Consider the following 26,194-nt stretch of genomic DNA (forward strand, 5'->3'; position numbering starts at 1 on the left):
ATGGAATCCCCTCTCATCAACCCTGCTCCCAATCACCGGAATGGGATGACAGAGTTGATCGATTAACATCTCGTCCCAGTCCTCAACACTCTGTTCTTTCGAGCAACCCTTTTGTAGTTGCTTCACCTGACATGGTCTACTCCAAACAACAATTAGAGACCATACCTTATTCGAAACTGTCATGAGTTCTGCCGAAGAAAATCTGGAATCTGAGGGGTTAATTACAGCTGAGGAGAATGCTAGGCAATCAGATTCACAGGCAGCTGAATCACCACCAGATTCTCCTCCCTCAGTAGCCAGAGTAAGGGACAAGCTTCAGCAAGGACTCATGACACGGAGATCCGAAGCCTGCATGAATACTTCCCATAGGAACATCAGGTCGACCAGCCCTGAGTATTAGCAGGATGAGGTGTTTAGATGGCTGTTGTTGCTATAAAATCTGCACCCAGATGCTGGCAAGCTTGTGGAAGCAACAAGTCAAATCTCTGGCTTGCATCCACGCTCCTGACTACCTTGAACCTTGTTCTCTGGACCCTTGGCTTTGGACTCTGACCCCCCAGCACTGCCATAAGAGTGCTTCTCTTGCCCCTAAGCAGCCACCACCAGGGGCAGCCGTCGGTTTGAAGAGATGGAGGAAAGGCAGCTGTTGGCAGGTGTGTGGCCATCAGTCCCTTTATGTCAGACATGGAGTGTCAGGGCCTCAGTTTGTGTGTGTGTGTGTGGGTGTTCCTGGAGCGCCAAGGGGGGAATATGGGGTGGCCGATCTACCTCTGCTGCCCCATCCCTTCCCCTTTATTTGTGCTTGTCAAACATCGTGTTACATGATTTGCTTACAACTATTTGTTTTTTACATCTCAGTATCTTCCCAGTTGTCCCCCCAAATTCCAGACATTTTTCAAATATTCAAACCATTCATGTATGTATTTTAGTATATAATATGGCTACTATCATAATATTTCTTTCATAGTGTACAATATTCTCAAGATCTTCTAATAACATTCTTAATAAAAGTAGTTCCAGATCCATGCCCCAACCTTATATCTAGTTTAATTTACCTAAAAAGAAAACCCACCATATTACATCTTTACCCTGGGTAGGGCTCCCTTATTTCAATTTAATTCTCCTTTTTAATTTAAAGGATATGCTTCTTTACAATTCCCAAAATTAAATATACACATGTTTTTCAACATTAAGGGCCCCCTTCCTATTTTTCCCTTTCTGAGTAATTCCCTCTTTTATTTCTCTTTTTTCACTTTTTGTTTCTGTCTCTCTAAACATTCTGCCATCTTTCATGCCCTCTGAAACCATTTTGTGCATCTGATTTATCTCCACTAGATCTTTATGCACTTGGTCTATCTTCAATAGATCTTCCAGGCTTTTTAAAATTAATTTTGTTGATTTTCTCCCCTTGTCTTCCCTTAATACTCTTCTTGGATCCAAGATTGAAGTTGTTTCTCTTAGGTTTTCCCCATTAATTTCCTCCAGCTCCTCTTTTGATTGGCATACATCCAGCACACTCGCATTTCCTTCTTTGTTATTCTCTGTCTCTTGTTGACTATAATTTTTCATATGTTCATTGAATAATTTTGCATCTTGGTAGTGAGATCTCACTATTTCTAGTATTATTTGAAGGGTAGATTTTGTTTCATCCCAAAATTGTCCTTGTTGTGCCATTCTGTTCCAGCTGCCCAAGAGCTTAAACCAAGATTCGAAGCCCCCAAGTCTCACAGTCCGGTTCGATGATTGTATCTGTGTCCTAATTGATCCCTGGCAAATTGATGCCAGCTAAACAGATATTCCAAGTCTCCAGAGTCAGTTCAAAGAGTTCACTTTGGCTAAATAGGCCTGAACCAAGATTTAAACCCCCAAAGTACCAAGGTACAATGCAGTGGTTGTATCCGTGGCCTGATGGCCTAATTCCCATGGGTTTACGCCAGCTAGTCAAACACAAACACTTCCAGCTCCCGGGGCAGTTTCAGAGGATCTACTTTGACCAAATAGGCCTAAACCGAGGTTCAAACCCCCCAAATTTCACAGTCCAATTCAGTGTTTGTATCCATGTCCTGGTAGCCTAGTTCCTGCAATTCTACATCGGCCAAAACTGAAATTCCAAGTCCCTGGAGGTGGTTCCAAAAAGTTCACTTTGGACCAATATACTAATTCCCAAAGTACATTTTGAAAAGATCCACTTTAGGGTTAATCTGTCTATGTTCCAGCCCAGGCATGAAAAAATCAAAAAGAAATTTAAAAAACAGGTTTCCAAGCTTTAAACAGCAGTAGAGTGCTCAAGGTCACTGTTCTGGGCATTATGCCAAAAGACTTCAAGTAGTCAAAACATAAGATAACTCCAGACTTAACTAGTAATAATTTACGAGAAAATTTCTTAAGATGTATAATGCCAAATTATAATATTCTTAAAGTATATTTTGAATGTATTTAAATTAATAGTTAATGTCCCATTAATCTTTAAATTATTTTCTTTGCATCAACTATCCCTCTCTCCAGATTTTCCGCCGCTCTGTGATTGATGAGATTGATAGGAGATTCTTTTTTCTGTGTATAGGAATTGTCTTCTCCAGGGGTAATCATAAGCAATTAGATGTAAAAATATATCTCACCCAATAATAACACTGATGTTGAATAGCTGATTGTTGCTTCTCTAATTGCTGGCTGCCGACGACTTGTAAGCAATCTTCCTAGCTGCTTGTTTCTGCCCGTTGGCTGATTAGGGAGTTTCCTGGATCACACGTGGATGACCGCCGTTCCCCCCTCCCCGTGATCAACAGGCTTCCCCCCCCAGTTCACCACCTCTTCAGGGTGGTTTTGACACCCTGGGGTTTCCCAAACAGGTCAGAATTCATCCCAGGGGACAGAGCTCCGTCCTCCTGCTGCTGTCTCGTCGCAGTCTCCAAAAGGGTGCCTTTCTATGGGTCCTTCCCAGATTCAGCGTCTGGGGCTGAACGGTCATCTTTGGCTTTCCCAAGGCTGCTGATTTCTCTGGAATCTTGGGGGCCAGAAGCAGAGTTTGGGCACGCTCCACAGCAGGCTAGAGCTGAGGATAAATCTGGTGGCACACACGAGGTGAAAAAGGCACTCCTTTGGGGCCCCTATGACCTATGGGGGCAGGGGAATCATTCTTGTGTCGGGCTGTTCTAAGGGAGGAGGTGCTTCTTCTCCTTGGCCCGTTTTTTTTACCTGGGATGAGTGCCAGCCCTGTTCCTTGTGGAATGTGCTTCTCGACCCTCTTGGCCCTCACTGCTGGGCGCACACGGCAGGGAGGCATCTCGAGAAAGAGCTGGCCAGCAGAACCTCAGGAGTCTTTTCTGTTCGCGAGCAACCGCCACGGGGGGAGGGGTCACCCTAAGCAAAGAGCAGTAGAGGAGCACCTGCCCAAGGGAGACAGTTACAGGGAGGAGCAGGGGAGACGGGGGAGGTACAGGATCTTTGGGAAAGACCGGGGCAGCTGATGGACCCTGGACAAGCAGTCCTGTGAGTCAGTGGAAGGAGGCAGAGAACAGGCCTAATTGCAGGGGTTTGGGGTTCAGATAACAGGTGCTTTGCAGGGTTTCGTTCCAGGCGGTTTTAAGAGTTAACCTGTAACCGTTAATGGATCTGACGGAGCAAAACTCAGCAAGAACTAGAGGGGGAGAAAGAGAGAGATGCCGTCCGAGGCACTTGCCGAGGGTTTGGATGTGGGCCATGAGACGGGGATTTTTATACTCCCTGCAGCCTAGCTGTAGGGCTAGCAACCCCTTCCCCTCAAAGAGCAGAGGGGCCTCCTGTCTTCCAGGGTATGGTAAGGAGTGTGGGAAAACTCTCTCTCTCTCTCTGTGTGTGTGTGTGTGTGCAAGAGAGAGAGAGAGAGAGAGAGAGATGCACGTTGGAGCAGAAGCAGAGGGCTCATCCTCCCGGATCCTGCTTCGGCAGGGCTGCCCAGAGGCAAACAGGCTTCTTCATCAAAGGAATCCCGTGGCACCAAATGTTAGTCTCACAAAAATTGGTGCTGTGAAGAATGGGTTAGTTTTTAAGGTGTGACACCTCTTTTAAGGGGCCCTGCTTGTTTCTGCCTCTGTGCAGCCTGCCTGCCTGCCTGCCTGCCTGTCTGGGTAACACGCGGAGGGCGCCTGCTGTTGCGGTGCTGAGCGCCAGCCCGAGTCCTGCTCTCCCTCTAGCGACAGGAGGATGGAAAGAGGTTGGAAGGAGGCTCTCCATGCCGGGCGTCGGAGGCCTCGGGAGGGTCGTCCGGCCTGGCATTTTCTGTGCTTCCATCTTGGCTCAGGTCTCCTCGTTGTCTGTGTTGCTGAGGAGTCTGAAGATGCTCGGCCCAAAGATGCTCGGCCCCCGCCCCAGAAAGAGAGGGTGCCCCTTGCCCGCCTGGGTTTTTTCCCCTTCCCATCTGGAGCCAGCTGCCCCCAAGGCTGCTTTCGCTCCTTTTTATGGTCCTGGGGGGGGGGAGTTGCAGGAGGCTCCCCTTTGGGTTTGGTGGGGGTGAGTCCCGCTTGCAAAGGGCTCCACATTCTCACACCTTTTAAATTTTTTTTTTAAAAAGAGCTTGGCTGTTCTTACTTTCTCTCTCTGACCCGCAGCCTGTGCGGACTTTGGAGACTCCTCTTCTGGTCTGCCGTGTGCAGCCAAAGCGGAAGTCCAAATCAAAACCTTTTGGGAACGATGATGGGGGTGGGATTGTCACAGACGCACCCCTTTGCCCCTTCTTATCTGTCCGCTAAGCTGCCCACTTGCGCCTGGCTGGGTGTGGCTTGGAGCGATGGAGAGATGCCTCTTCTTTCCACGGCGGGCTGGGGAGCCCGGGAGGAGAGGCTGCGGAACCAGGCAGGAGGGGCGCCGGGGCTCGCGCTTGGTGAGAGCGTGGAGGAGCTCGGACAGCAGCTGCATTTCGGGAGGGAGGTGACTTTTTGCATTGCGCAAGGCAAATGCTAGAAGATGTGGAAGGAATGTGATGATGAGGGAGAGGCCACAATGAAATTCAAGGGATTACAACAGAATAAAGATATGCGTCTGGATTCCCTGACTAAATCACTTGTGTTATCTACTCTAGGGATGTAAACAGCATTGCTTCCCAATCTTGAACGAAGAACCTTCCTTGTACCTTGGCCATTCTCCTAGTTGTGTGCTACTTTAACTGTCTGTTGGAAGACCTCATAGATGGTGGTTGTGGGTTTTTCCTGCTCTTAGGCCATGTTCAGAACACGACCTAAGAGCCCGAAAAACCCACAACAACTATTAGATCCCGGCCGTGAAAGCCTTCGCGAATACAGAGCTTATAGACTTGCTACGGTGACTTTCTAAACGTTTGTGAAATTCCTCTCTCTCTGCTCGGTCGGTCTCTTCTTGCTCCTGTTTGCTGCAGCGCACACACATACCCCCGCTCTCTTTCCAAGACGGCCTTGCCTGGAGGGAATCTCAGGGGCAGTTGGATGGAGGACCTTAACTGCCTGGCCTGTGGGGGGGGGGTGGACTAGGGACGACTGGGGGGGGGGCTGATCCTTCTGTTCCTGTTCATGACGGTGCCGTGGATCGCCGTGCGTTGGGCAGAAGTCTTTCCATCCCACTCCTCGTCATGTGTTGCACACCATCATGCATTGTGCACGAGGGACTGTTAAGAGAAGTGAATCGTGTTCCTTGACTTCGGGTGGGGTGTTGGGGTGGCTTGCAGTCGGCTTGCAGAAGGACGTATTCAGTATGGGGTTAGTCCTAGGCTTATTTTGGGATGCAGGGGTGTGTGTGTAAATTTGAGGTCCTTAACCCAATTTATGCATCAAACTTTGAAGTTTTTGTGCTCATAAGAAACTGGAAAATGAGTAGAGGGATGCCCGCCTTGCCCCAAATTTCTTGGTGGCGCCAGGAAGGCAGGCGGCTTTCTCAGGAGGAAGCCTCGCCTTCTAGTGGACAGATGACACTGTCGTGGCTGGATGGGCTCCGGGAGGTTCACGAATGGGGACAAGGAGGGGGATCGGGGGGGCATACCCAGGGGCACCAAGGAGCTGTGGGGGGGGGAGAGCCCCGAGCCCCCATGTTTCTACCCAGCTGCTCTTTTGACTGGGCGGCCAGTTCCGAGGGTGGAGGCGTGATCGCTGTGGAGTTGGTGTCGGGCCACTGGAGGTCCTTCCCTCTTCTTCCTCCTCCTCCTCCTCCTGCGGTTTGTGTCGCCTGAAGTCCCTTGGTGTTTGTGGCTCCTCGGCTTCAGCAAAGCCGGGATTGTCCCATGGATGAGCAGAGCTGGCATTTAGCGGGTGCGTGAGTGCCTGTGCATGTGCGCCCATGTGCGTGCAGGTTTGTGTTTGCGGCACGGGGTGGTGGCCCTAGGTCCACCGAGCAGGGCACTGACTGGGGTGGGGGCTCTGTTCTCCTGCCTTCCTCCACAGCCCAGAGGGTCTTCCTTCTTCCCGAGCGCCCCCGTGGCCGTTCTCTTCGCGTCTCCCCCACCCCACGCCACTGCAGCCTCCATTCGAGAGGCCTCTTGGCTGCTCCTCCCTGCTCAGCCTGGGGCTGTCCAAGGCTGTCGTCTCGAGACACGTGTCCAGGCCGCCACCACCAGCCCCAGTCTCCCACCAGCACACCTCCTTCCGCCCCTTCCTTGGGGAAAGTGCCTCCCCCCCCCCCCCCCGGCTGACCAGGTACTAAACTCTGCTTCCCCTGCTCGCTTTCTCTCCAGTTCCCCGCCCGGCCTGCTGCCCGTGAGCGACCTTGCTGCCCGTGACCCGTCTTGCTCAGAAGATGGCGGCCCCTCTCCCTCTGGACAGTCGCAGACTGAGGCGGCCCCCCCAGGACAGACTGACCGCGAGCTGCCGCCACCGCCGCCGCCGCCCGCTGCTCAGCCCCCCTCGGAGTGGGACGACAGCTTTGATGCTTTTGCCACCAGCAGGCTCAGGCCCCCGGGATCTGGGGGTGGCCCCCCCGTGGCCCCCTTGGGGACGAGGGGCCCGTCGGAGGCGGAAAGCCCGGAGGAGAGGGAGGGGGGGAACCGCGGCCGAGGGGGCGAAACCGCTGGGGACGAGCTGCCCTTCGGGGGCCCAGAGTTGCCGAGCTTGGCCCCTGAAGAGAGAGAGGCCGAGGGCAACCCGGCCCCACATGAGCCCTGGGAGAGCACGCCTGGGGAGACCCCCCTGCCTCGGGGGGTGGCTTGTGAGGAGGAGTCGGGCCCCGAAGACTCTCCCGGGGCAAAGCCGGCTGGAGAGTGTTGGCCCCAAGAAGAGCAGGCCGGGGAAGACCTCGAGGGGGAAGCCCGGAGCCCTTGGAAGGCGGAGCGGCGCCGGTCCTCCGGGCGGATGTCTGCGGTCGTCCTGGGCCAGACTCTGGAGAGGGAGGGCGGCCGACCTCCCGCTCCGGCCTCTGCGGCCGCCCTGGCTGCCTCTTTCCCCCCTTCGGCGGTCCTCTTTCAGGAGGAGGGAGAGGCCAGCCGGGCGGGGGGCCTTGAACCCGCACCGCCCGCCATCCTCTCCTTGCTGCGAGGAAGGAGCCAGTCTGCCTCCGAGGCAGACCGGGGGGCGCCCCCCTTGGCTGGCCTGCGCCCCGGGGGTGCGGAGGCCGGGGAGGTGGGTGCCCTCGGCCCAGGGCCCTCCGCCCCCGCGCTCCAGGCCACCAGAGGGGCGGCCGAGCTCCCTGAGGAAGTACACCTGGAGGTTGGCCGTGAGGAAGAGGAGGAGGAGGAAGAGGAGGGCGATGCGATCCAGGGGATCCGAGGGCAGGAAGGGACTGGTGAGCCCAAGGCAGGGACCCCCCCTCCAAAACCTCCGAGGAGCTTCACACCCCTCAGCCTCGAAGAGGAGGCCAGCCCGGCGTTGTGCGACAGCCACCCAGAGCCGTGGCCGGGCCTGGCAGCTCCCCGTGACCTCTGGGAAGTGGACGTTCCCCCGGCATGTCCTGCTGCGTCGCCTCCCTTGGCGCCCAGAGCCACGGCCAGAGGAGGAGGAGGAGCAGGAGGGCCCAGGAGCGGCCAGGGGCCCACAGAGGTGGCAGCTGAAGGCCGCGATGCGGCCGAAGCCCAGGAGCGGAGCAGGCCGGCGGTGTCTTCCGGGGAGACGGTGCTGGCAGTCGGCGAGGGGCCCGGCGGGGCCGAGCGGTTCGAAATGTTCCCGTCCGAGCCCTCCGGTGAGGGGCCGTGCCCGACCGATGCCAGAGAAGACACGGCCCTCCTGGGGGCCCAGGAGCCCGGCTCTTCTCTGTGGACGACGGAGCTTGTGAGGCTGCCCGATCTGGGCTCCTTCCAGACGGCAAAGGAGCTCCCCAGGCTGGAGGGCGGGGGCGGGGGCGGTGGGACCAGGCCTCCCCGAACCCCCCAGGCACCCTGCTCCAGCCCATCCGTGCTCTTCTGGACGGCCTTGGAAGAACAGCAGCTGCCAACGCCTCTGGACCATCCGGCCGCCTCGCCGCCTCGAGGGCGCGGAGAAGAAGAGGGCCAGCCGCCCGCCCTCGGGCCTGGGGAGGGGGCCTCGGCCAGCCATGCCGTCGGGGAGGCCCCTCCGTCTCCCTCGCCCCCATATCCAGAGCTCTTGGTGGGGCAGATGCTGAAGCCCAGGCACGAGGAGGGCTCGGCCAGCGAGCTGGGCCTGTCGTCCAGCTGGCCCGGGGAGCGGATGATGGACTTCAAGACGGCAGGCTTCTGGCAGGCCGAAAGAGGGGGGCAGAGCAGCCCGTGCGACAGCCCTGCCCTGACCCCCGGCAACCCCTTTGCCCCCTGGCCAGGCCCCCCGCCGCCTCCCTCGCCTCAGAACAACCCGTTTGTGGAGAGGCCCCCGGACGTGCTTCCTTCCGGGGCGGCCGTCCTGCGGGGCTCCCCAGCGGAGAGAGGGCCCAGCTTTGGAGGCCCCCAGGCCGAGGCTGCCCCGCATGGCCTCTTTCTCGCTCACCCCTCCGAGGAGCAGCCCCCCGCTCGCGCCCCCCTGCGGGGCCACCCGCCCTTGGCCTTCTCCACCCCTGCCCTCCAGGCAGCCCTTTGCCCCAAAGACTTCAGCTTCCCTTCTCCCGTGGGGTGCCTGGGGGCCGGCGGGGGCCCGGCCGGCCAGCCCTCCCTTGCTCTCGCCCAGCTGGGCGCCGATGCGTCCGCTCCTCTGGTCTTGCCCGCGGAGACCCAGCAGGCTGAAGAGGTGTCGTGCCAGCAGACGGCCAGGTGAGCGAGCCCCAGCGGGGAGCCCGGCGGGGTGTGCCTGCTCGTGTGTGTGCCTGCCTGCCTTTGCCCCAGCGAATGGCCCTCCCTGCCCGGTCTGTCCGGGTGGGCGTCTCCCCCAAGCGGGATCCTGAGCTGGGGGCTCTGCACCCATCATCCACCCTGCGGGATTGCTTCCGCCTGAGGTTTATTGTTCTTTTGAGGATGGTGGTGGTGGTGGTCAAAATCCCTCTTCTCTCCCTGGCCAAAAACGAGCGGACTGTGGTTCCCCACAGCACTTCCCTCCAGCTTTTCTCTGCAGGTGTGCTCAGTGGAGGTGAGGGGATGGGGTGGGGTGGGGTTCCCTGAGTCTTGGGTGGCGTTGGGCTATGGAAGAAGGGGCCCGGACCCCGGCCGTTCCGCAGGCGAACCCAATGGAACGAGGCCAAGACCTTGTCGTCTGAGAATCAGGCTGCAGGATCTGCCTTGGGGGTGACGGGGGGGGGGGGGAACAGGGAGGTGGGGGGGCCATTTGGCCCTCTTTGCCTGCAGGTGAGCTCCCACCTACTCCTGCTTCTAGCGAGGATGGCTGTTTTCAGGTCAAGAGGGGCCCGCAGTGTTGTTCCCTTGCCCTCCCCACATGCTGGGGGTCTTCCAGAGGCAATTCTCAGTAGCCATGGTGCTTTTTTGAGGGGCAGGGGTAAGGATCTTCCAGCCTTAGGGCCAAGCCAAGCCCTCCTGGGGTCTGAATTTGCCCCCCCCCCATGACAATCATCGCTTTCAGGCTTGAATAAAGGGAGCACTTGTGTCCCTATGAGCTGGGAGGCCAAATTCCACACTCGAGGGTCACTCCCACAATTCACGTGCCTGCCGCAGTCCTGTTGACGAGACATTTTAATAGGCACGGCATAGAACTTTGGTTGTGCCAATTAAAATGTCTCTTCCCAGGGATGCTGGTACATCTGAGGCTGTGTTCATCCTGCCCTCTGTTTTCTCAAGGGAATGCTCCGCCCCCAGTATAGAACCCTATACTTCTGGGGCTGGAAGGAACCCGGAGGCTCATTGAAACCAATCCACTGCCGGAGGGTGGGCAATCCAAAGGTCAGGCATGGCTGACCAGTGGCCACCCAACTTCTCTTTGGAAGGCATGGGTGTATGTGTGTGTGTGGGAGGGAGACACACGCTGGAGTTCAAAGGAACCGGGTGTTCAAGGGCGATGTTCTGACTCGATCACTCCATGGGGTTGGGTGGGAAGAACAGGGCATTGGTCCTTCACCAACATGTGGGAAAGAGAAGGGCCTCTGTCCTAGCAGGAGCCTCCATCTCTTCCAGGTGGGGCGGGGGCCTGTCTGTGCTGGGAGGTTCTGGGTCGAGGGCAGCTGCACCGCATCCTCTGCCGGTTGGTGGTTGCCCAAGGTGGGGACCGTTGTCGGTTTGCAGGGAAAACAGGAGTTGCATCTCTGTGCGGAGGGTAGGCCCCTCGGCCCGAGGGTGCCACTCAGCCATCGAGAGAGCCGGTTCTTTGGCAAGGTGGCGTGGGTTACGCCTGGCTTGATTGTGGAGACGTGTCTGCCTAGAAGACCACTGGCCGCGTTCCCCCTCGGTTTGGCTCCTCTGAGCGTTCTGTGGGAACCACGCGCGAGGGCTCGCCTCTGTAATCTCAGGCCTGTAACCGCAGAGCAGGGTGTTCTGGACAAGCTGACCACCTTTCATTGTTCTTGCCCGTTTGAGGTGCCTGACTGGCCCTTGAGGTTTTGGGTCATGGGGGCCAGGATCCTAGCCTGCTGCTTTGCCTGTGCAATGGGAACGATGTTCCTTGCGGGCCACAGCTGCTGCCCCGTAGGCGAAGTTCTTTCTGGAGCTGGAGGTACAGTGCCAGGGCCAGCCCTGAGACGCTCTCTTTCAGGGGGTTCCGGGCCGGCTGCCCCAGGTGGTCTACTTGGTGAAATCATGCCTGCTCCTCTAGTATGAAAGAGCTTTCCAATGATCTCCAGAGCCAGAGCGGACCCGTTCTGGCCAATTTTTACTCGGATTCCAGCTAAATTCCTCTGTTCTGCACAGTTCACTGGCAACAGGGTGTGCTTTGTTCTCGCTCAAGTCAGTTTAATTAAATAGTGGATTTCAAGGTTTGAAGCAAAAATGATAGGATGGATTATGTTGGCTTTCGTAGGTCAGAGGCAATAACGGGACTGGTTCCTTTTTGCCTTAATGCGGGAATTGCAGGCTTGGGTTTAAAGGACCCAGGGGAAAGGCAGCCGGCAGCTGCAGACTTCCTTTCTCCAGGGTAAATGCTGAGGCTCTCGCCCCACCACCAAACGACAGGCAGACACACACACACACGAGACAGCCCCTTCACTAAGGTCTCGCTCTTAGACTCAGACGTCACTCTAACCCAATACAAATCTCTCTCTCTCTCTCTTACGTACATCCAGCATCTCGACAGCCAGGCAGCCTTCTGGCCGATCAGAACACAATTCCGGCCACACACATTCCGTCCCGGGCTTGAAACTGGCTTGAAACAGATTCTCCTGGCCCACATCCAGCTGGCCTCTGCCCATCAAAGCCTGGTCCCTCCCCGTACGGGCTGGTGCAAGACTACAGCTGCCAAGAATGCCTGGGTGGTGGGATGGCCACTCCTGCCCGAAGGGGGACGGGTGCGGATCCCACTCATCTGGGCAGGCAGCAGCTGTCTCTTGTCTGGGTTGCTTCTAGGTTCAGTTTCCTCCCCACCTCCTTGTGGGCGTTATTGTCAAGGAGTAACGTTGGGGGTGGAGAAGCTCCCCCACCCCGTCTCTTGCTGAGGCAGCTGCTGCTTGTCTTCCTTGTGGGTTTCCATTGCCCAGCCCTAAAACTATAGATGGGTCAGTTTCGGGGGGTGAAGGATGGGATCTGCAGAGGAAACGTGGCCTGGTTGCCTGTGGGTTCCGTGATTTATTTAAGGGCTCTTCAGCTGACATCCCCCAAGAGGCTCAGATAGCCAGGCAACCCAAAGGGAAGGGGTCCAAGGGTAGAGAAAACATCCCAGCCTAAAGGTGACACAGGGATCCTAGAAGGAAGAGGATGCTTCCGTGGTGGTGGTGACTGGCAAAGGGTATGCAGTGTTGGCCTTCCTCCCTGAAAAACAACACACCCTACACGTGCAGCAGGTGCAAGCTGGTAGCGCTGCTGGAAGAGGAAGTGAGAGAACCAGAGCAGAGAGGCACACCCCACATTTAAGGATCTAAGAGGAGATGAAGAGTTATGTACGTAGACAGAACTCTCGAGGAGCAGCAGTGAAGGGAGGTCCTGGAGGTGGATGGACAGCAAGACAAAGCAGAGGAGGAGAATGCCGAGGAGAGGGAGCAGACATTGTGCAGGAAGAACCGGGGGAAAGTGTCGCCATTCGAAGTCAAAGAAGGAGAAGGCACTCTTCTTCCCCAGTGGAACTGCAAACCCACTTTCAGAGTCTCAGAAAGGAGTCTGGCAGGCAGCATGCCGAGGGAGACATACAGGAGACCCCACGGAAGAACGTAAGAGAGGCTGAAGCTGAACCCACCTCTTACGAAAAGGGGTAGTCTCTGCTGCATGTCATTGAAACGGAAATATGCGGGGAAGATCCAGGGATCCACAAGGTATGCTGTCTGCATCAAGGGCGGATCATGGATGTGACGGAAGGACAGCCATCGCTCATAAAACCCACAGATGCCTATCCCTTTTTTCTTATCCACGTTGGGAACAAATGACACAGCCTAGAGGAACCACATGAAGGAATCACATCAGACTTGGAAGCTCCGGGACCTTGGGGTCCAAGTAGGCTTCTCCTCCATCCTGTTCATGCTTAGCAGAGAAACAGAAAGATATTACAGTTTAATGACTGGCTGAAAAGGTGATGCCAACGTGAGGGATTTGGATTTTGAGACCAAAGACCAAATGCTTCTTGGAAGATGGACAGCTGGCAAGTGGTGGGTTGCACCTCCCACAGACTGGGAAGATGATGTTCGTCCAAAGCATGAAGAACTTCATCAGGAGGGTTTTAAACTGAATTGGGAGTGTGAAGGAGACACAGACTAAGAGGTCAAGACAAAGGAAACCGTATGCACAATAAGAGGAACAGAGCAAGCACCTCTAATGGGGCTGAATCATCGTCTTCGTAAAAATGTACAAAGAGAAGCAGGCCACAGATCACAGCATCTCCGATGTCTATACATGAATGCCAGGAGTATGGGAAACCAACAAGAAAAACTGGGAATATGACTTGATAGGAATAACTGAGGATGACTCCCATGGCTGGAATATGGCCATTGAAGAATATAAATTGTTCAGAAAGAACAGAAATGATAGAAAGGGAGGAGGAGTTGGGGTACATGTCAAAAATACATATTTCTGCATAGAAATGCAGCAGGAGGAGATTGGTTCTCCCATGGAGAACATCTGGACCAATGCAGTTGGGGTGAAAAACAATACAAACATATCAGTCAGAGTCTAGTATGGACCACCCAGTCAAGGAGAAGATGCAGGTGAAACTTTTGAAAAAACAAATTGCAAGGATTTCAGAGACAGGATGGAGTAGTGATGGGAGATTTCATTTATCCTAATATCTGTTGGGAGACAAATTCTGCCAAGTATGGTCCTTCCAAGAAATTCCTGGCTTGTGTAGTTTATAATGTTCACCTGAAAAAAGGGGAGGAGGAAACTAGAGGATTAGCTATCCTGGACTTGATCCTAACCAATAGAGATTGGTGGGAGAAAATTGGCAGCAAGAGGAATTCTGGGGGAAAGTGACCACGTTCCACTTGAGTTCCTGGTTTCAGGAGAAACAAAAGCCGAGTGTAGCCACACGTATACACTGGACTTTAGGAAAGCCCGTTTTAATAAACTCAGAACTATGATAGGTAAGGTCCCGTGGCAGGAAATCCTAACAGGGAAAGGAGTCCAAGATGTTTGGGAGTTTCTAAAAAAGGAAATTCTGAAGGTACAACTACAACAAATTACAACAGGAAGAAAAGTTGAAAGATAGCAAAAATGACCCATGTGGCTTCACCGAAAGCTGAAAGAGGGCCTGAAACCTAAAAAGCACACATACAGAAAATGAAAGGAAGGCCAGGACACAAAGGAAGAGTACAGACAAGTAGCAAAGAATTGCAGGGGTGGCATTAAGAAGGCAAAAGCTGAAGGTGAGTTGCGGCTAGCTAGAGACGCTAAAAGCAACGAAAAAACACCTTCAGGTACGTGCATAGTAAGAGAGAGAGAAAAGAAACAGTGGCTCAGGTGCTCAATGGGGATGGGAATATGAGAACAGACGAAAAAGAAAAGGCAGAAATGCTCAATTCCTGTTATTATTTTCTTGAAATCATGGAGTGAAATGCCGGATGATCGGGCAGCTGCTCCAGAGCTGGCTGGGCTTGTCCTTTTCGCCTTGTGTAAATGTCAGGAGCACATGTGCTAGCAGCAATTTCTTAGCAGCCTCCAAAGTTTTCACCTACCTCTGCAGTGATTGTTTTTATCCCTCCCGCAAAAGAGACTTTGCACAGTTCCTCTCAGTTAAAACTCCTTGGAAGGACATGGAATTTTGCAGACTTGTTTGGCAGTTGCCAGCAGATGGTGCCCTTGTTGTACGGATCTCTCCTGCAAGACGCTGGTGAAATGAACCTCAAAAACTGCTTTTTGGGGGGGCTTTTGCCATGGGACGGGCTGAATGGAATTCAGGGGGAGTTGCAGAGAGAGCGGGTCTTTTCCTCTAGTGGGTCCATAATGTCAGCACAGGTGTGTCCTGTGCAAACCTGACTTAGAAGGGTGGAGGGGGCTGAATGGAGTAATGGAGGCTAAAGGACAAAGCAAAAAAGCAAATTGTGCTACTTATATACTGCCTCATAGCGGTTAAAGTGCTCTCTGGGTAGTTTATAATTTAATTATGCAGGTGACACATTGCCCCTTCCCCTTTTGAGAGCTGGAGATTCAGTTTATTGACCATGGAAGGATGGGTCAACTTTGAGCCAGCTACCTGAACACGTTGGGATTGAACTCAGGTTGGGAGCAGAGTCTTGACTGCAGTTCTGCAGTTTCACCACTGTTGCCACGAGGCTCCCTATCATTGGAACCTGTGTGTCTCCAGGTGGGGTTCAGGTGCCACGTTGTTCCTAGAGAGGTCACAGACCTCTAGGACAATGAATTCACTTGTGAACTTCCTGGCCGTGTTCACGCATTGCTTGCTGGGCATGTAAGGACAGGCCGGCTTGCAGGTTCCTCTCTTTCAACAAAGTGCCTTTGATTGTCTTTGTGTGACTTTTCCTGCACCTCCCATGGCTGCCACATTCTCTCTCTCTCTCTCTCTCTCTCTCTCTCCCCCCGGTGCTCAGCTGCTGACCTCCCTGCTCCCATGCTGAGCCCCCACCTCCATGTTTCTCCTCCCTTCCTTGCTTCTCTGGTCTTGCATCCTTGGCCCTGCAGTAGCCACAGTGCCATCATCCTCTCAGCCTTGCCGTCTCACCTTAGAAATGCAGCAGAAGCAGCTGCTGGCCAGAAGCCTTTGTTGCAGGACGAGAAAGTGGGTGGCTGTATGAATGGGTGAGCTCGGCCACTCGGGAAGGGGCTGCCTCTGCCCCTCCGCTAGCCCTCCGTGGGTCCCTGCCAAGCCTGCCTGGCAGTCCCGGGGTGGATCCCTACTCCTGCTCTCTGCTGGGGCCAGAAGACGGGAAAGACCCCAAGGGGGCGGGAAAGGTGCGGGAAAGCCTGCCAAGGGATAAAAGGGAAGCCCAGGAAGAGTTTGAGGCCATGGGCAGGAAAGAGGAGGAAGAAGAGAGCGGGGCGGTGGGAGCAAGATGCTTTGCTTTATTACCGGGGCTGTTCTTTGTTGTGTGTGCACGTGTGTGTGTGTGTGTGGGGGGGGGGGGGACGGACAGGTTCCCTGTCTTCCTTTGAAGCAGGGCTGAGCGTTTCCCCTAAAAGCAGACCCTTCCCCAGCTGGCAGTTCCCAGCGTTCCTCCCCAGTGGCTCTGCTGGAGAGGGTGGATGGGAGAGGATGGCAGTCCTGCAGCATCTGGGGAGCCAGCCCTGGGACCTCAGGGGCCCACGGAGCCACAAGGGCGGCTCTCCTGCTCGACAAGCCAGCAAAGGCGGCCGGCGTGGTGGGTCCCCAGGAGGAGATCCAGATCAAGCATTTTGGGGGTAGCATTTTCTGTTTTCTGGTCACTTCTTTTTATTAGGGCTGCTGGAATGTTAGAAAGTGGGGAGGGAACCTTTGACTTCAAGAAACACTTCTTTGAACCGCATCCTAAGCAGAAGACGGGGATGGGGGGGGAGGCATGCCAGGAGGCCCTGGCCTAGCTCCACCCTCCCTTGGCGTGTGCTGCTAATGGAGGCTTTCATCTGCTATTGCTGCTATCCTCTGTGTGTGTGTGTGTGTTTTCGTGGTTTGGGTCACCTGGGGTGGTGGTGGAGGTGTGTCTTTCCTGCTCTGGGCTTCTTCAGGAAGGAGACAAGCCTAATACAGCCCTTGATTTTGTCTTGCAGCCCCCACCCGGTGAAGCCCATCAGTAGCACCTCCAGGCCAGAGCTGGAGGAAGAGGAGGAGGAGGAGCGGAAGCGTCGAGTTGTCAGCCTGACCCCAATCCGGAGCGCCCCCCAGGAGAAGCTCAAGCCAAGCACTGGGGGTGGCAGCGTGGACTCTTCCTCTGCGACCCTGCAGCTGGAAAAGGCAGAAACAAAAAGGGTAAAAACCGGAGGCAGAGGGGGTGGGAGGGTGGCCTTCCTGAGCTCCCCCTCGCCCCCCACCCAAAATCCCACCAGGGTCATGGATGCCTGACTCCCTGCAGGGGTTTCCTCCCCCTGAAAAGCCCTGCCCCCCTCCCCATGGATTCCTGTCCTGGATCCCCAGAGGAGAAACTTTCCCCTTCCTTCCTTCCTGCATTTAGCAAGTGCCCTTCCGCCCCCCCCCCCAAAAGCATGGCTCTTGCCAAGGAGCTGTGGCTCTGACGTCCTTGCCTCCTGGAGGGTCTCCCTCAGGAGGTGGCTCATGATGATGCCTCCTCTGGCTTTCCTGCTTTCAACCCACCCCCGGCCCTTCTCCAGCTGACCTGGGGGAACCCTTCCTGGCTAAGCTGGGCAGCACCGGCTCCCCTCAGCGCCTGCCGGGCTTGGCAGTAACATCACCCAGCCGGGATTAGGAGAGGAGGTGCGGAAAGGGCCCCTTGAGAAATGCTCCGGCCGTGGCCTGGCAGCCTTGTTCTGGGACCGGCAGAGGGCATGTTGGGGGGGAGTGGAGTGGGGTTGGGGCCCTCCACGTTCACCTGACCAATGTCCTGTGGGGGGGGGGGAATTGCAATGTGCTCTTGTGTCTGATGGCCTGGAAGGCAAATGCCAACACGGAGCTCAGGGGGAACCAGAACTTGGGAGCGAGGAGCTGTGGAGGGACCTGCTGCTAATTCGGGTTCTTCTTTGTGAATGCACACAATTGCGGTGTTACTGCGCCTGTGCAGGCCCTCCTGGAAGTTTCTAGAGCTTAAAGGCCCGTGATTAGTGGGACGTTCCCCCCGCGGAGGACCTGCTCCACACATCACTGATCCCTTCAGTTCCTTTTTTCCGCCGTTTTGGCTACACCGGTTTCGGAGACTAGAGCGATCTATTGAATTAATACTTCCGATTGAATCATCATTTATTTACTTCAAATTCCTTTCAGTCATCTTTCTTTATTGGATGTTTTCCCTGTGAGTTTATTCCAGTTTCTTTCTCTCTACCCGAGTTTTGCCGATCCTCCCCCATGACTGTTTTTTCCCTCCTGTTTTTCCCGCTCTTTTATGCCCCCCCGGCCTTTCAAGCGGTGCATTCTCTGCGCAAATAAAATCCTGCTATCTGACGGCCACGACTGTTGCCTCTTCTCCCTTGGAGAACAACGTTCTACACGCTCCTGTTCTGAGTGTAAAAGGCTAACTAAACCAGTGCTTTAACTGTGTTTACAAAGATTGAGGTCTTACCTCTGGGAAATATCTCTGGTCGCAATTTGGTCTGCACAATCTCCAGACCCTTGACCAGATTGGCAAGAGCCACTTCTGATGTCTGCTTCTAGCCCCGCGACTCCTTCTCCTCATCATAAGGAGAAATCGAAGTCCGTGTCGACGTTGAAGGCCTCGACTCTGTCTCTAGACTCTTCGAAGGAAAGAAAAACCCAAGACGACCTCTAAGAAATCAAAGAAAACCTCAAAGTCCACTGAGCTGGACCCACCTCCCATCCTGGATGAATCATCTAGAGATGCTCCAGGCTGTCTGTCTGACAGAGATGAGCCATCTCTACCTCCGGCCCAAGCTCCAGCCTCTGCCAATAGCTTGTCGCAGAGTATTGGCCTCTCTCCGGCTGAAGTTCATTCCAGCCAGGCCTCAGCCCGTTCGAGCCCTTCATGGTCAGGGTGGGCAATTCCTGTCGAACTATCCGGCTCCAATTCATCTTGTCACTCTCCTAGAAAACACCGGGAGAAGAGACGACATCTATCACCTGCTCTGTACGACCTCCCACACCGGGAGTACTACTATTATCCACAATCCTCTCGACACCACTTCCAAGATGATAGAAGAGATAGATACTACCAATATGACCTGACAGTCCTCAAGAACAAGTATATTATGATGAACCTAAACGGGTCCGCTCTAATTGACCATATCCACCCTGATACTCACCTTCACTGTCTCCATCTCCTCCTTGGCACTGACACTGGCCTCAGCATTTGATACTGACTCATACAACCCTTCTGTCTAAACCAACCTTGAAAAGCCCTTCATCGATTATAGAACACTCTCAATCAAAGTGTCCTAAGCATTCCTCTAAACACCTTCCCCAGGCATCTCTGCAAGTTACTACCACTTATAAAGGTTCCCCTCCTCTGCCTACTAACACGGAGAGATATTCCACACAGATGGTTCCCACAGCACAACCTCTTTCCTCCACGCAAATATCAATGTTAAAACCTCAACACCAATCTCCTTCATCATCTCCATCGATTCAGGACCTTGCCTCTGATGTATCACAAGAATCACCATCTAATTTACCAACACCGACTTCTGATTTCACTATTTCACCTCTTATTCTAAACTAGTCATGAGAATGGCTAAATCTTTACAACTTGAAGTTGAGGAACCACCACCATCTAAGCAGGACTTGGTGTTTGACGATATTAATCAAGATAAAATGCCCCCTCTCAGTTTGACATTCATTCCGGCTATGCTTGATTTGACCAAGGAATCGTGGGACAAACCTCCCACTTCCTTAGAAATTTCCAGATGTATCGAAAATCATTACAAGGCCCACGGTGCAGATACTACATTTCTCACCAAACATCCAACACCAAATTCCATAATAGTAGAGTCAAACCAATCAAGAGCCCAAAATAGATCCTCAATTGCACCTACAAACAAAGAAGGGAGAAAGGCAGGAGGCTTTATTCCCTCGCGTCATTTTTGAGGCGAGTTGCAAACTATCAAGCTGCAATGGGAGCTTACCATAGGCAACTATGGAACAAGATTCTCCCAGTACTTGAAACAACACCAGAATTGACTAAGTCAGAAGCCCTTAACATCCATACTGAGGCTTCCACACTTGCCAAACAGAGGACTGCATCTCACCATATCGTGGATGCCGCCTCTAAAGCTGTGACCACCTCTATTGCGCTCCGGCGTCATGCGTGGCTTTGATCTGCTGGGATATCGGACGATACCAGATCTAGAATAGAGGATCTACCGTAATTGATGGGGCTGGACTGTTCAATGAAAAAATTGACAAAGTGATGGACAACCTCCATAAGATCAGTAAAACAGCTCGATCCTACTCAACCCAGCAAATGTACAGATACCAACAGCCACAATATTGAAGACAACCTTTTTACCAGCAATCATACCAACAATTTCAACAACCATACAAACAATACAAACCTCAAACATCGGACAGATCTTTTCAGGGACCCTCAACATCGGCTCCATCGTCCTTTTGAACCCAGCAACAGCAACCACACTGCCAACCCTTTCGGCGCCCTCAAAAGAAGAGTAAGCAATACCCATAGACTCCCTTCACCTACTCTCAATTCTTCAACCAGGTTCCAAACAAGATTACATCCCTTCTTTAATGCTTGGCAATCTATAACTAATGACCAATGGGTCCTTTCTATCATTAAAAATAGTTGCCTCTCTGAATTGAAAACTATTCGACCGATCGGAAAAGTTAAAAATGCCCCTTATTCGACAGTCCTTCAAGAAGTTTCCCTTGTTCTCCAAAAACAAGCCATAACTACAGTCCTTCCATATGACCTGCATGATGGTTTCTACTCCAGATATTTTACAGTACTGAAAAAGGATGGATGAGTTAACGGGCAAAACACCTCCTGAACATTTAACGGCCCATTCTACCAGAGTGCTGTCAACATCTACTGCCTTCCAGCGTGGGATTGAACTCCCTCACATCTGCCGTGCAGCTACGTGGTCTAATCCATCGACCTTTGTGAGACACTATCGCCTTGATGTCCGAGCAAAAAAATGATGCTGCTTTTGCCAGAGTGGTCCTGACATCTCTTCTGCCATGATGTCCCACCATCCGGTAAGTCAGCTTGCAAGTCACCCAATTGTGTGCATTCGCAGAGGCCACAAAGAAGAAAGAGAGGTTACCTCCCTGTAACCATGGTCCTTCTAGTGGTTCTCTGTGAATCCACACATCCCGCCCATCCTCCTCTCTGTCCATCACGTTCTTTTTAAATATACCGGTAGTTCTTCGAAAACAGCAGACTCTTACAGGAACTGAGGGGACCTCTGGCGAGTGGAGCATGCACGCCATGAGGGGAAAATCCTACTAATCACATGTCTTTCAGCTCTAGAAACTTCCGAGAGGTTCAGCGCAGGCGCAGAAAAACCCAATTGTGTGCATTCACAGAGGACCACTAGAAGAACCGTGGTTACAGGGAGGTAACTTCTCTCTTTTTCAAGTGATGAGGGCATGAGGGAAGTACTTTGCAACTGCACTGGAACAAGCATGAACTATGTTGTTGGATGAGCGTAATGGTTAATGCTTTCTAGTTACTTTCGAAAGTTACTTTTTAATCCCATTTTAGAACCATTTTGACAGGACTGCAGGATTTTCTGCCTTTCTCCTACTGGACACAGAGGTTGTGCTTTAAAAAAAACAGCAGCAGAAAAATAATTAGCTGGATAGACTGCAATGCAATGAGGTGCTTTCCAAATTACCATAATAAGTAACTGGAACAATTTGCTTTTAAAAAAAGAGGGGAAAAAAGAAAAGAAACTTCCCCAGCTTTGGGGAGGAGAAATCAACAGGGTCTTCCAGGCAGTGGTGAATCAAGCGGGTCTCCTTCGGGGGGGGGGGGGGGTTGGCAAGCTTCCTGCGGTGCCTCGTGCTGGCTTCCCCCTTCCTCACACGATGGACCAACTCGGTGGACCGACTCGGATGGGCCAGTCTTGGGAATCGCACCTCTTGGCCTTTGCCCTGCGGAGACTCTGGAGCTGTGGCCATTTCCTCCACCCCCTGCCTCACTCCCTGTTTTTTTCTGTCCTCTCTGACCCCCCCCCCGCTTCCCCTCCCACAGGACCCTTCGGCGCTGGACCCCTCAGCCAGGTACTACCACCTGACCCACGATGAGCTCATCCAGCTGCTGCTGAAGCGGGAGGCCGAGCTGGGCAAGAGGCAGGACCGCATCCTGGAGCTGGAGAGCTACATCGACCGCCTGCTCGTGCGCATCATGGAGCACTCTCCCACCCTGCTGCAGATCCCTCTCGGAGGAGAGGCGGAGGCCACCGAATAGCATCCACTCCACCCCCCCCCCGCCCACTTCCCCAACCGCTCGGCCTCTCCCAGGAAACCACCCTCCCTCTCCCCCCACCTTCTCTGTCCCCCCCCATTGGGTGCCCCCTCTCCTTGCTTGAGACCCCAAGGAGAGGCTGCGCAGATGTGCACCCTTGTTGCCTCTCCTCTTGGCCACGGGAGGATGTTTGTTTAAGAAAAAGATGTTCTGTTTTAAGCACTTTAAAGGAAAAAAAATTAAAAAATGGTTGAATTTGTTGCTTAGAAAATTATGGTTGCTTTCTTTGGGATTTCAGTCTGCTGGTGTCCTCGTGTGTGTGTGTGTGTGTATGTGTGTGGAGGGGGAGAGCACGAGAGCCCACATGGGTGGGGCAGGCAAGGAATGGCCCTTGTAGCTGCCAAGGAGAGTCTTCCTGGGAAGGAATCCTGCCCATGAAAAGAAGTGAGGTGGTCTTCCCCCCCCCGGCTGGGATGGGTGCCATTGACCAGACCAAAGAGGGCATTTAAGGGCTCCCCCAAAGGCAGGGGAGGGCGTGTTCCAGCATCCCAGGTCTCATAGCCAGCAGGAGAGCCCCCCCCAAAAAAAACCACGGCACTGGGCTCCTTGCCTCTGGGGTGGGGGACCTTAACCCCCTGCTCCTATGGCTCAGCTTCCCTTTGGCCCTCGCAAAGGCAGGCTGCCTCTCCCTTGGGACCCCTTTCTGCCCACCCGCCCCCCCACCGGATTTTTTCGGGAGCCCGAGCGATGCCTGCTTGTAAATGCCATGCTTGCCCCCGCCTGCCCTGGCTGGGACTCCCTTCCTCTCTGCCTCCTCCTCCTCCTCCTTGGAGGGAGGGTCCCTGGGCAGAAGAGCTTTTGACAGCTGGGCAGTTAATAGGGGAGGGGGGTTGAGACCGGAGGGAGGGAGGCTGTTCTCCGTTCCGCCACCCCCCCCCCCCCCGTACGCCGATGCCCGGGGCTGGCCTGAGCTCCTCTTGGCCCTGGGTTGCTCTTCCGCCCCTCCGCCCGTCTCCTGCCACTCCAGGAAGGGCGCCGTTATCCATGTGGGTGGAGGCCTTGATACAATTAAGGGCCCGATTCCTTTCCTTCTTTATCAGAGGAACCCTCGCGAAAAGGCCACCGTGAGTCGAAGTCTGGCGATTCCACCTCTGTCTGGGCCCAGTGGTGGCAGGGCTTTTCCCCTGCCCCCCCCCCCGGAAGCCTCCACCCCAAGAGGGCAGGTCTGGAACCCCACCCACCCCCGTCAAAGACACAGCCACGGTGTTGCCCCCGCTGGCCCCCCCCCACACTGGTCATCTCGTTTAGTTGTGTCCGACTCTTTGTGACCCCATGGACCAGAGCATGCCAGGTCTGGATCCTGATGTGTTAAGGGTAAATTGCTATTTTCTTTTCCTTTTTGCTTTCTGTTAATCCTTTTGTGATTTACAGCCCTGCCGCCTCCCTCTTTTATTCTCCCCAAAGACCTCCTTTGGCACAAAGAAGGTGCTTGAGACTTGTCCCTTTGTTGTTGTGTTGTTTGGTCGTTAAGTGGCCAGGCCCTCCTGTCTTCCACTGCCTCCCGTAGTTGTGTCAAATTCATGTTGGTTGCTTCGCAGACACTGTCCAGCCATCTCATCCTCGGTCGTCCCCTTCTCCTCTTGCCATCACACTTTCCCAACATCAGGGTCTTTTCCAAGGAGTCTTCTCTTCTCATGAGATGGCCAAAGTACTGGAGCCTCAGCTTCAGGATCTGTCCTTCCAGTGAGCACTCAGGGTTGATTTCCTTTAGAACTGATAGGTTTGTTCTCCTTGCAGTCCAGGGGATTCTCAAGAGCCTCCTCCAGCACCACAATTCAAAGGCATCAATTCTTCGGCGGTCTGCTTTCTTTATGGTCCAGCTCTCACTTCCATACATCACGACAGGAAAAACCATAGCTTTGACTATTCGGACTTTTGTTGGCAAGGTGATGTCTCTGCTTTTCAAGATGCTGTCAAGGTTTGTCATAGCTTTCCTCCCAAGATGCAGGCATCTTTTAATTTTGGGGCTGTTGTCACCATCTGCAGTGATCATGGAGCCCAGGAAGATAAAATTTGACACTGCCTCCATATCTTCCCCTTCTATTTCCCAGGAGGTGATGGGACCAGTGGCCATGATCTTAGTTTTTTTGATGTTGAGTTTCAGACCGTTTTTTGCACTCTCCTCTTTCACCCTCATTACAAGGCTCTTTAGTTCCTCCTCACTTTCTGCCATCAGAGTGGTATCATCTGCGTATCGGAGGTTGTTGATATTTCTTCCGGCAATCTTAATTCCGGCTTGGGTTTCTTCCAGTCCAGCCTTCCGCATGATGTATTCTGCATATAAGTTGAATAAGCCGGGGGACAATATCCAGCCTTGCCGTACTCCTCCCCCCCCCTCCCCCCCCCCCCCCCGCTTTGCCTCTGCCCGCTTGGCTGCCTGGTCGCACAAGGCGGGGCGGCGGGAGAGGGAAATCCCCCCCACCCCCACCCCTTCGGTGGCAAAGGAGCCCCAGAGGGAGCCCGAGGGAGCGGCGAGGGGAGCCCCGGCTCTCTCTCTCTTCCCCCCCCCGCACTCCCTCCCCCTCCCCCTCGCGAGTCCCCGCCCGCGCTGGAAGCCCTTGGAGGCGGAGCCACCCCCGTGCAAGCCACGCCCCCACCGCGCACGCGCAGAACACAGGTGGGGGCTCGTCCCTCCGCGGGGCGTGGCGTGGCCTGCCTTTGGGTCACGGGGTCCCCTGAGGAGCTTCGCTCGCTGCTAGGATCCGGCGAGGGGAGCGCAGTGCGGCGGCTCAGGGTCCCGCGCAACAGGGGCTGCGCGGCTGCCCCTCCCCCTGGCCCAGTCCCTCCGGGGGGGGGGCGGCGCCCGGGCCCTCCGCTACGCTGCTCCTCCCGCGCGCGCCCCAAACTACGTTTCCCAGGATTCCCTCGGGTACCCTCCCCTCCAAGCGAGGCAGAGCCCGGCCGCGAAACTGCCCTTCCCGTCAGGCCTCTCTCTCTCCCCCCCTCCCTGCCGCCGGAGACTACACGTCCCGTCGACCCTTGCGGCAGCTGCGGTGCGCCTCAGCCAATGGGAGGCGGCCCCGGCGCGGCGAAGGGGCGGGGCCCAGCGGCGGAGGAGACTCGCCTGTTTAAAGCCGCGCCGTGAGGGGATGGCGGAGAGCGCCGAGTTCCCGCCCTTCCAGCTGGGGAAGCCCCGCTTCGAGCAGGTGGGTCCGCCGCCCCGCGTCGCGAACCGGGGGCCCGGCGCGCGGGGGGGGGTGGCGTTTCCCGGGGGTCTGGCCCACAGAGACGGGGTCGCTCCGCGAGGGGGCGCCAGCGCCGGAGGGCAGCAACCCCGCCGCCGCCGCCGCCGCTGTTTAGGCCAGCCCCGCCCCCAGCTCCCTAGGCGGCCCTGTGATTGGGTCTGCGCAGTGCCACTCTCCCTCTTGGATTCCCGCCCTTTTCAGGCTCCGAAAGGCAGCCTGTGATTGGCGGCGGGCGGGGGCGCGGACAGAGAGGAGGGGCGGAGCTTTCCGCGCTGTGGGCTACCGGTTCGAGTCCCGCCGCGGGAAGGGTGTTACCATTCTATGGGACTCCCTGCCACGGGATGCAGTTTATTTTTCCTGGAAAAATGAACATTTTCGGAAATGGTACATCTCTAGGAGGATTTTAAATAGATAAAGTTTCAGAAATCTTTCATTAAGGTCTTAACGTGGTATATGTAGTTTGAGTACCATGCCATTGATCTATTATTTATCATTGTAAAAGAGCATATTACGGACTTTTTTGAGATTTCCAAGATAAAACAAATGGCTTTGGAGGGGGGAAAAAGGGGGGCTGGGGGGGATGTATTTTCCCCAATTTTCTGAGGTTTTTTTCCCAGACCTTCCCATCTTTATCCCTGCCACTAGATGCAGTGCCATTGCTTGGTTTGGGATGGGTGGTCTTCAAAGGGAGCAGCAATTAATGGTATGGCATCTGGCCAGCGTGCCTGCCCTGCTTGCTTGCTTGCTTGCTTCCATTCATCATGAGCTCCTTCCTTCCTTCCACCCACCGTCAGCTCCTTCCTTCCTTCCTTCCTTCCTTCCTTCCTTCCTTCCTTCCTTCCTTCCTTCCTTCCTTCCTTCCTTCCATTTCCTTTCCTTCCTTCCTTCCATTCCATTCCCTTTCCTTCCATTCCATTCCCTTTCCTTCCTTCCTTCCTTCCTTCCTTCCTTCCTTCCTTCCTTCCTTCCTTCCTTCCTTCCTTCCTTCCTTCCTTCCATTCATCTAGAGCTCCTTCCTTCCGCTGCTCTTTGTCCCTTGGTAGTCTAGAGGCTCTTCCGTGTGCAGAAGAGGTTTTCCCTGA

At 54.5% G+C, this 26,194-nt stretch overlaps 2 protein-coding genes across 2 annotated transcripts in view; both read left to right on the forward strand.

Moving 5' to 3' along the window:
• Positions 1–22,138, forward strand: part of RAB11FIP5 (RAB11 family interacting protein 5) — a 65,979-nt gene extending 43,841 nt beyond the window's left edge. Inside the window, 3 exon segments of the mRNA XM_073002201.2 lie at positions 6,674–9,127; positions 16,592–16,790; positions 21,655–22,138. Of these exon segments, the coding sequence (XP_072858302.2) occupies positions 6,674–9,127; positions 16,592–16,790; positions 21,655–21,870 (2,869 nt within the window). The 3' untranslated portion in view covers positions 21,871–22,138.
• Positions 22,139–24,884: 2,746 nt separating this feature from the next.
• The window catches only part of SFXN5 (sideroflexin 5), a 67,752-nt gene continuing 66,442 nt past the window's right edge, over positions 24,885–26,194 (forward strand). The window contains exon 1 of the mRNA XM_073002204.2: positions 24,885–25,073. Coding sequence (XP_072858305.2) covers positions 25,017–25,073 — 57 coding nt within the window. The 5' untranslated portion in view covers positions 24,885–25,016. The remainder of the gene's footprint in view (positions 25,074–26,194) is intronic.

Source organism: Pogona vitticeps, chromosome 5, assembly GCF_051106095.1.
Source record: "Pogona vitticeps strain Pit_001003342236 chromosome 5, PviZW2.1, whole genome shotgun sequence".
Taxonomy (NCBI): Eukaryota; Metazoa; Chordata; class Lepidosauria; order Squamata; family Agamidae; genus Pogona; species Pogona vitticeps.